Here is a 10,444-nt window from a genome sequence, read left to right on the forward strand (position 1 = left end):
TGGCCAGGCTGCAGGTGGGAGGGGTCAGACAGAGAAATTGGCCAGGCTGCCCGTGGGAGGGGTCAGACAGAGAAATTGGCCAGGCTGCCCGTGGGAGGAGTTAGAGGCGTCTCACAGTTTCACAAAGTAAGATATTTTGCATAACAAACAAAAGCCTATAAAGCTTGGGAATCTGTGGAAGGCTGAGTTTGGGACATTTATAAAATTAGAGGCTGGGAGTCATAATGTCTGGTCTGTCTCAGGCAATTCATGGCTCTGGGAATGGGGACAAGGACAGATCTGGTCAGCTGAGTCTGACACCAGTAACATCTGCCAGCTAAGGGAGGCCACTCCTCCTTTAGCCAAGGTAAAGAAATGCCTCTGAATATTAAAGGGGCGGTGTTTACAGGGATCAAAAATGAGAAAGGTGAAGGCAGCATTTAGATCTCTCCCATTGCTGAGCAGCCCCAAATTTCCTCCAAATGAAGAAATGAGAAAATCAGAGAAATGATGAATTTTGAGAACACAAAGGGACCTTTAAAGGTGACAAAGACGGGACCTGATTGGAAGAGAGGAGAAACGCTCGAGCTGTGCCTCCCTGCATTGTTTCCCAGTAGCCTCTCATCTTAATAATGTAGCTTCCTCTTCGCATAAGGACATAAAAACACCTGTCCGTTTTTGGGATGTTCCAAGACCATGACTACACTCTGCCTTGTTGACCAGAATATGAGGATGAGAAGCATCAGGTCCACCTGGGCAAAGTGCTGCAGTATCCTTGTTGAATACCTTTCTTCTGTTAGGGATGCTAACCTACTTTTGGGAAATACTGACCCCTTTCATCATAAATTTTCATCATCACCATCATAATCAATCACCAATCACAACTTGAGTTTAACAACCTGAAGTGCATAGGTAGGACTATTAGAAACCCAGCCCCAGAGAACCTCAGGCATCAGCCTGATCTTGGATCATGACTCCTGCATTCCCTGAAAGTGAGACTCAAGCGTCCCCATGTTTGTTGGAGGGCAGTTCTGACTGACTGGTAGAGATTTGCTGACCTGCTAGCAACTAACTTGGAGGAAGACATACAGCCTCTGCTTGGGCAGAAAGAAAACCTTATCATTGAGTACCAGTACAAGAGAGTTTTCTGGGAAGCCCTAAGAAATCAGAGTGATGGTTTGTTCCCAGTGGGTTTAATGTTTGTATTATCTAACAGATATGGTTGAATACCCTTCATCAGTAAAGTTTTATTGCTAGCATTAATAAGAGTAAGTTTAATTATTCATGTTTCCATCACATTTTTTTGCAGGTGACTATGGATAGGGTTAAATGGAAAACTTTGAAGTTACCCAGACAAAAAATCCAAGCCTCTGGGGGAAATATAGAATGTTTCTTCTCAACTGATGGAGAAACAATGTAAGCTGGAAGAATTCATTATACCAGTTCTCCTTACAACAATGAAGTATGACTAGTGGAGACGTCAGACAGATAGAAACTTTTTTTTCTCCTATTTCTATAGTCAACATTAATCAAAAGCTGTTTGCTTTCACCTAGGAAGGAGTCCAGTATACTTTCACTGTCCTTCCCCAGGGCTACCTGAGCTCACCTTCATAGTACTCCATTATAGTGAACAGGTACCTGAAAGAGGCCTCCATTCCCAAGGACATTGATGTGCACCACTACACTGATGGCATAGGGTTGACTGATCCAGGTGAGGCCACAGTAGCTGAAACTCTGCTACATTAGATTGTGATCCATAGATGGGGAAAAGGGTACAAAATCAACCCTAAAAAATTCAAGATCCAGACCACTCAGGCAACTTTGGGTAAATACACTGTGTGGGGAAAACCCGGAAGATTCCAGGCACAGTCTATAATAAGCTACGGACCTCCACTTCCCCATAATTGAAGAAGGAAGCCCAAAGGTGCATTGGACTCTTCAGATTTTAGAGACTACACATGTCTTTTGCCAATGGATTGTGACTATGCCAGGGACTGAGGACTGCTGTCCAAGCACTGGAACTCTGCCTCCTCTGCTGGCCTACTGGGCACCCACCTATAAGGACTTAGCTCCTAAGGAATTCCATTTTGCCTGCTTTGCCAATGGCTCCATCTACTGGGAAAAAAAGGTATCAGCCACTAATGTGGTAAGAAGAAATGACCTAAGCCCACTCCTAACACCCATCCTGGACAGCTTCACTGAAATCATCCTCAATGCAATTGCAGATCCAGACACAATGATAGGGACAACAGCCAATGTGATTTTCATCTCTTCTGCCAGATCTCTATATTTTGAGAACTGGAGATGCTAAGATTTGGAATTTGGAGATCACATATATATGACGGCATCTCTAAAAATGTTGTTCTAAATTTTTTCTACATCAATGATATGTGATATGAATGTGGGCAACAGTTCAGATTGTGATCAGGGCCCAGTTCCAGTATAGTTTATTCACTGACTTCTCAAGGATATTTTAAGGTCTTTATTTGTAGTATGGCAATCGGCTAGTTGTCCATCTGTGACAGATAGCTTGCTTGTGATGAAGAGCTCTAGTTCTCCAATCACACCTTGCTAGTTATTTGGTAGATGTTAATTTTTTGAAGCCTTCAGTGAAGTATCACAAAATATTTAAGGTGGTTTCTTTGTGTAACAGTTAAGTGAGAGAGCTCATACATGTCACAGTGTTCCAAGGTCTGTTATTCTGAATGCAATCATTTGTATGAAACTGCACTTTACTTCTCGAGCAGTTGCTTAATTTTAACTGTAATGCTCCCAAGCTCTGTAGAGACTTAAGAGTGTGTTTAATATTTCATTGCTCATTAATAAACTTATGGCCTGTTTCTCAATAATTAATTGGTTTGAGCCCCTACTCTAGTCCACTAAATATGAATTATTCAATAAAATAAACTTCTTTTCCCAATACTAATTACTTTCACTCATCTATAATTAAATAAATATTTAATTTATCAAATTGTTCACTTGCTTCAGTCATGAACAGCTCTCCATGACCCCATTTGGGGTTTTCTTGGCAAAAATACTAGAGTGGTTTACCATTTCCTTCTCGAGCTCATTTTACAGATCAGGAAACTGAGGCAAACAGGGTTAAGTGACTTGCCCAAGGTCACACAGCTAAGAAGTGTCTGGGGCTAGATTTGAACTTAGTTCTTCCTGACTCCAGGCCTAGTGCTCTATCAATTGTGCCACCTAAATTACTGCATTTATATTGAATTTATTAACAAATAAAAGCAAAAATAAACATAAAGATGTATATAACTTTTTGAATATTGGGGATGTAACCAACATTATAGCCCATGTCTCCTCAATCCTCAATATAACAGTAATAGATTCCATTTGTCTGAAAACTCCACCTCAAATCATTTATCTCCAGATAATAATTAAAGTCTATTAAGTATCTTCATATGTCTCCACAGACCTAATTTTTTTCTTCCCCTTAATAATCCCAAGAGACTCAAAATTTCCAACTCTTTCTAGAATTCTCTTCATAATATTTTTTAATAAAATTAGTTAAAAACAGGTCTGAGAAGTGAGAAATTTTCTTCCTAACCTTTTCTTTCTCCTCCATGGATTCCAAATAAATCACAGAAAAAACATACATCTCTTCCCTGGATCCATGGTGAAAAGCTCTTCAGGTAGATATTTCTCAATTGACTTTTTAAACATAAAACATTTTTCTCAACATTCTGTCTTCATTTACTCTCTTAAATGGAGAGTAACAATTTGTATAACTTCTAAAGGAAAGGCTATTTTGAAGCAGATTACAGTTGCAAAATGTAGTCTGATCATTAAACTTGGGCTATTTAAGTATATTCCTTCTGTAACTTATGAGCTGATCCTGATTTGCCATCATAAATCCTTTCCTTTCCACAAAAAAATTCACAGAAGTCCACCATTTTTCATACTTCTCCAATGCCATGTTCTCACTCATGGGAGGCCTTTGATTCCATTCTTGGTTCTTCGTTTTTTTATAAGATTCATCTGGAGATAAATTACTTCCATTTACATTCAATAAATCCAGTGGTATGACCCTGTTATGTCTTTATCTCCAAAGGAGAATTTTTCAGTAGAGACATAAAATAGTACAGTTATACTTGAGATCAGCTTTATATTTTGTCTTTCCCAATTCAAATGTAAGCTCCTCGAAGGTTGAAATTATATCATTTCCTTGTATTTGTATCTTGAAGCACCTAACAGAGTTCCTGGTACATAGAAAATGTTTAATAAATAGCCTAGCTAGACAGCTATGTCTATCTCTCTACATACCTACCTACTTATCTTGTATGTGCCAATTTATACACCAGTTGTCTCCTCCACTGCATGAGTGGATCCTTTTCCTTTTTATTTGATCTCTTATGGGTATAAGCCTAGTACTGGTATTGCTGTGTCAAAGGAAATGCATAATTTAGTGACTTCAGGGACACAATTCCAATTGTTCTCCACAATAGCTAGACAGATTCACAGCTTGGCAAACAGTATGTCCAGGTGCCTATTTTTCCACAGGTTTAAGTATGGAGACCCAATTTGCATCCTAGAAAAATGTGGTAGAATTCCTGCTTTTGCTACTTTTGCAAACAGCTTTGCAGTGTTGGAATTAATTATTCTTTGGTTGTATGACAGAATATGCTTATAAATCTAGCTGGTGACAAGTTTTATTTTTCCTTTGGGAGATCACTTATGGTTTGATCAATTTGTTTTTATGAGAATGGGTTGTATAGATCCTCAGTTTCATGTTCCATTAATCTAGTAACTTTATATTTTTGTAAATATGCATCTATTTTATTTGTTCTCTGTTAACTTATAGTTCAGAAAAGCAATAATATCATTTATTTCTTCTTCATTTGTCCATTGAAGTACAAAATCAAAGGGACTTGGGGAACTCTGGCTTATTGTGTTCCCGTGTGTACCCATGGAAAAGCATGTTCAATGTTTTCCACTCTAATGTATCTGGACAAGGGTGACCCTGGGGTTACATCCATACATGTGCATGATTGTAAACTTCTTTAGAGCAGGAAGTGTTTCAACCGGAATTGATTTGATAACAGAAGGAATCCTAGGAGGAAAGCTTCAGAGAACTGCCCATCTGTGTTTTCCATAGGTTACTCTGGTCTAATAATGACCTTAACACAGAGGGTTTAAGAAGAATATGGAGAGAAACACATATAAATGGTAGGCTGTGTTCTTGATGCCAAAAATCAATAAGCGAAGTCTGGATCTTAACAATAAACGAATGACTGACATAATGGGAAATTTCTAATTCCAAAGTATACAGAATTCTAATACCCAAATAACGTCTACCTTTAACCTTGGAAATTTGAAGCTATAGCTCCTCACGTGACATAAGAGCATATCAGTCTTAAGTAACCGTGAGGTAAGTTTCAGTGAGAGAGACTGAAAATCCCCAATGAGCCATGCCCTTCCAAGTACAAGCTGTTCAGTTAACCTTCCCATGAGCCAATGCCAACATTTTATATTGCTACTGTCCTGACGTGGCTAGTAACAATAAACAGAGAGAAAACTAGGGGTGTAGTGCCAGAGGGCTGGCCTTGCAGGCTAGAGAATGGGAGTTCAAGTATAGCCTCTGACAATGAGTGGCTATGTTAGCCAGTCAGTCAATAAGCATGTATTAAATGCCTGGGGTGTATGAAGAGCTCAGGAGGACTAGCACCTCTAGTGTGAGGGCTTGCCAAGCCCTTTGGAGGGCTTCTCGTCCACCTTTGGTGTCCACCTGATTCACTCAATTCTTACCTGTGACTCCAAGAAGCTGTAGCATGCATAGCAGCCACACCCAAGTAAAACCATCTTGGCAAATGGGCTAAACCAGGGCGAAGGTAACTGACTGGCCACAAACCTGCCAGTGAGTTAGGTGGCGTCTACCCCAAGTATGTGATGACATCCTCCAGCAGAATGGGCGGGTGAGAACAATTTGTTCCAATGGCCAGGAAGGTGGCTAATGCAGGTACAATGGAATGCTTAGAGCTTGGCCAGGCATGGAAAATGCCAAGGTCATCCACCTCATCCTGAGCCATCAGCAGTTGTCCTGACTTTTGTCCTGCCACTGGACTTCCATGACTCAGAAAGAAAGAGGGGGCTGATGACCTTGTGCAACTCTGCCTCACTTAAACACAACTCATGAGCAAGTCATCAATCACCTGTGATGTCCTTGGTCCTTTTCTAAAACAAAAGACAAATAACAACAACACAACAACATTAATTGCCTACTGTGTGCTATGCACTGTGCTAAGGGCTGGGGATGAGCACTTATTAAGTCACCTAACCTCTGGGAGCCTATTTCCTCATTTATAAAATAAGGATAATAATAATAGAACCTAGATCACAGGTTGAGGCTCAAATGAGGTGATGTATGTAAAGTACTTTGCAGACTCTGAAAGAGGATATAGATGTTTGCAATTATTATGGTATATTATCAATCAACTGACACTTCTCTTAACAAGGAGATGGCAAGAGGAAACACAGAAGAGAAACAGAATGAGCACTCAGAGAGAATTCAGAAGACCTGGGTCTTAGTCCTGTTTCTGCCACTAAGAAGCTCTGTGATTGGACCAAATCACTTCCCCAGCTTGGGCCTTAATTTTCTCATCTGTAAAATGGCTGGAATAGATGATCTCTAGTAAAATGGGCTGCAGGATGAAATGGCAAACCACTTCAGCATCTTTGCCAAGAAAACCTCAGATGGGGTTACCAAGAGTCAGACACAAGAGGAAAACAACTGAACACAACACAGACAACAACAAATTCCCCACTCCTACTAAAGTTCTGGGACGAAAGAAGGAAGGCAGAGCCAAGATGGTGGAGTAAAAGCAGTGACTTGCTTGAGCTCTGCCCCAAACCCCTCCAAATACCTATTAAAAATGGCTCTAAACAAATTCTAAAGCAGCAGAACTTAGAAAAAGACAGAGTGAAACAAATTTCCAGTCCAAGATAACCTGGATAGTTGATCAGAAAGATATATCGTGCCAGGTGGGGAGAGGAGCACAGTTTGGTGTGGGCGTGCAGGCCACAGTGAACCTGGACCAGGCTTCAGAGGACTGGGCAGCTGTGGAGGTTTCCAGACTTCTCAACACACGAACGCCAAAGACAACTTAGAAGGTCAGTGGGGAAAGTCTGTTTCTGTGGTGAGAGAGAAGCGCTGGGTCCCAGGCCCCATTCCCCAAGCTCAGCCCTGGGGTGGCGGCTGCCTCCTGAGCTTCCAGTCCACAGACTGAGTGGGAATCGAGTGCCTGATCAGAGGGGGATTGCAGGGATTGCAGGGATCTGGTGCAGGATTCTCTTGCTTTGCCTGTGCTTGGATCTGGGTCACAGTTCTGGGTAGCTGTCCTAGGGCAAGGAGGAGCACTGGTGTGGTGGAGCTTGTAGTGGCTGTGGAGAGGAAATCCTCCTCACAGTTCCAAGACAGAAAAGAATGCTTGTGGTCACTCACAAACCAGAGCACAGGCCAGGAAAGGAGTAAACACCTCACCCTTGATCATAGCACCTTGGAAGAACTGAAAATTTACAGGTCCCTAGAAGTATCTCTGGAAACAGCTGCACAAAACCCCTGAAACTTGGGATGGTACATTCTCCACACTGGAAACAGACCCCTACCTTAACAAAGAGTTTATAACTCAAGTAATTGGCTGGGATCATGAGCAAGCAGCGAAAAAAGAGTCAGACTATATTATCTTACTTTGGTGACAAAGAAGATCAAAACACACAACTAGAAGAAGACAACGAAGCCAAAGCTCCTACATCCAAAGCCTCCAAGAAAAATATGAATTGATCCCAGGCCATGGAAGAGCTCAAAAAGGATTTTAAGAAGCAAGTAAGAGAAGCAGAGGAAAAACTGAGAGTGATGCTAAAGGAGACCCCCAAAAAATACTGAAGAAAATAACACCTTGAAAAATAGCCTAACCCTAATGGCAAAAGAGGCCCAAAAAGCCAATGAGGAGAAGAATGCCCTAAAAAGCAAAATTGGCCAAATGGAAAAGGAAGTCCAAAAGCTTACTGAAAAAAAAAATACTTCCTTAAAAATTAGAATGGAGCAATTGGAAGCTAGTGACAATTTGAGAAATCAAGGCACTGTAAAACTAATCCAAAAGAATGAAAAAATAGAAGAGAATGTGAAATATCTCACTGGAAAAACAACAGACTTGGAAAACAGATCCAGGAGAGAGAACTTAAAAATTATTGGACTATCTGAAAGCCACGGTCAAAAAAAGAGCCTAGACATCATCTTTCAAGAAATTATCAAGGATCGGCAAGTACAGGCTCCGCAACAAGAGTGAGGTGTGGCGGGTCCAGTTCACGCTGGCCAAGATCTGCAAAGCTGTGGGGGAGCTGTTCACACTGTCTGAGAAGGACCCACGGCGGCTCTTTGAAGGCGATGCCCTGCTGCAGCGTCTGGTGCCTATCGGTGGCCTGGACAAAGGCAAGATAAAGCTGGACTACATCCTGGGCCTGAAGATCGAGGACTTCCTGGAGCGGAGCCTGCAAACGCAGGTCTTTAAGCTGGGCCTGGCCAAATCCATCCACCACGCGAGGATTCTCATCCGCCAGAGGCATATCAGAGTCCAAAAGCAGGTGGTGAACATCCCCTCCTTCATCATGCGCTCGCCCTACAGAGGTGGCCAGGCTGGCAGGGTCAAGAAGAAGAACACGAAGAAGGACCAGGAAGGGGCGGGCACTGGAGATGATGAGGAGGAAGATTAAATGCAATGTCCCCCCCCCCCAAATTGGAATAAAGCTCTTTAACTTGTGGAAAGAAAAAAGAGAAATTATCAAGGAAAACTGCCCTGATATTTTAGAACCAGAGGGCAAAATAGAAATTGAAAGAATCCACCCATCGCCTCCTGAAAGAGATCCCCAAGGGAAAACTCCTAGGAATATTGTAGCCAAATTCCAGGATTCCCAGGTCAAGGAGAAAATATTGCAGGCAGTCAGAAAGAAACAATTCAAATATTGTGGAAACACAATCAGGATAACACAAGATTTAGCAGTTTGTACATTAGGGGACTGGAGGGCATGGAGTATGATATTCTGGAGGGCAAAGGAGAGAGAATTACAACCAAGAATCACCTACCTAGAAAAACTGAGTATAATCCTTCAGGGAAAAAATGGTCATTCAATGAAATAGGGGACTTTCAAGCATTCCTGAGGAAAAGACCAGAGCTGATATAAAATCTGACTTTCAAATACAAGACTCAAGTGAAACATGGAAGAGGTAAACAGGAAAGAGAAATCATAAGGGACTTATTAAGTTTGAACTCTTTACATTCCTGCAGGGAAAGATGATATTTGTAACTCATAAGTCCTTTGTCAGTATTAGGGTAGTGGGAGGGAAAAAAATTATATGCATGTACATAGATAGATAGATAGAGGGCACAGGGTGAGTTGAATAGGAAGGGGTGATATCTGGAAAATAAAATTAAGGGGTGAGAGAGCATTATACTGGGAGAAGGAGAAAGGGAGAAGTAGAATGGGGTAAATTATCTCACATGAAACAGACAAGAAAAGGCTTTTACAGTGGAGGGGAAATGGGGGAAGGTGAGAGGGAATGAATGAATCTTATTCTCTTTGGATTTGGCTTAAGGAGGGAATAACATACACAATGGGGTATGGAAATCTATCTTACCCTACAGGAAAATAATGGGGGAAGGGGACAAGAGAGCAGGGGGTTGATAGAGGGGAGGGCAGATTGGGGGAGGGGATAATCAAAAGCAAACACTTCTGAGGAGGGACAGGGTCAAAAGAGAGAATAGAATAAATGGGGGGTAGGAGTTTTTCACAACATGACTCCTATGGAAGTGTTTTGCACGACTACACATCTATAACCTGTATCAAAATGCTTGCCTTTTCAATGAGGGTGGGTGGAGAGGGAGGAAGGGAGAAAATTTGTAACCCAAAGTTTTAAAAACACATGTTAAAAATTAAAAATAAAAAAAAAGTTCTGGGACTCCATGGTCATGTTCCACATTGTTTTCCCAGTAGAAAATATCCTATTCTATTCCTACATCATTCTCCCTTGTAATTATTTCACTAAACTTTGGCTAATTAAATAGTAAGTACTTTGTTGTTGTTGAGTGATTTCAGTTGTGTCCAATTCTTCACGATCCCAATTGGGATTTTCTTGGCAAAGACAACTAGAAAAGATTGCAGTTTCCCTCTCCAGCTTATTTGACAGATGAGGTAACTGAGCTAATGGTTCAGTGACTTGCCCAGGGTCACACAGCTAGTAAGTGTCTGAGGCCAGACTTGAAGTCAGGAAGATGAGTCTTCATGATTCCAGGCCCAACACTTTACCCACTGCACCACCTAGCTGCCTCTAAACTCTTCATGACCCCATTTGAGGTTTTCTTCGCAAAGATACTGGAGTAGTTTGTCATTTCCTTCTTCAGATCATTTGACAGAGGGGGAAACTGCGGAAAACAGGATTCAGCATCACATAGCTAAA

At 41.4% G+C, this 10,444-nt stretch overlaps 1 protein-coding gene across 1 annotated transcript; it reads left to right on the plus strand.

Moving 5' to 3' along the window:
• Nucleotides 1-5,901: 5,901 nt before the first annotated feature.
• LOC114037570 (40S ribosomal protein S9-like) lies at nucleotides 5,902-8,703 on the plus strand. The gene is made up of 2 exons (XM_027854492.1): nucleotides 5,902-5,909; nucleotides 8,247-8,703. The coding sequence occupies exons 1-2, from the start codon at nucleotides 5,902-5,904 to the stop codon at nucleotides 8,701-8,703; spliced, it is 465 nt and encodes a 154-aa protein (XP_027710293.1).
• The last annotated feature ends 1,741 nt before the right edge of the window (nucleotides 8,704-10,444 follow it).

The sequence above is a fragment of the Vombatus ursinus genome, unplaced genomic scaffold, assembly GCF_900497805.2.
Source record: "Vombatus ursinus unplaced genomic scaffold, bare-nosed wombat genome assembly UNPS02010461.1, whole genome shotgun sequence".
Classification (NCBI taxonomy): Eukaryota; Metazoa; Chordata; class Mammalia; order Diprotodontia; family Vombatidae; genus Vombatus; species Vombatus ursinus.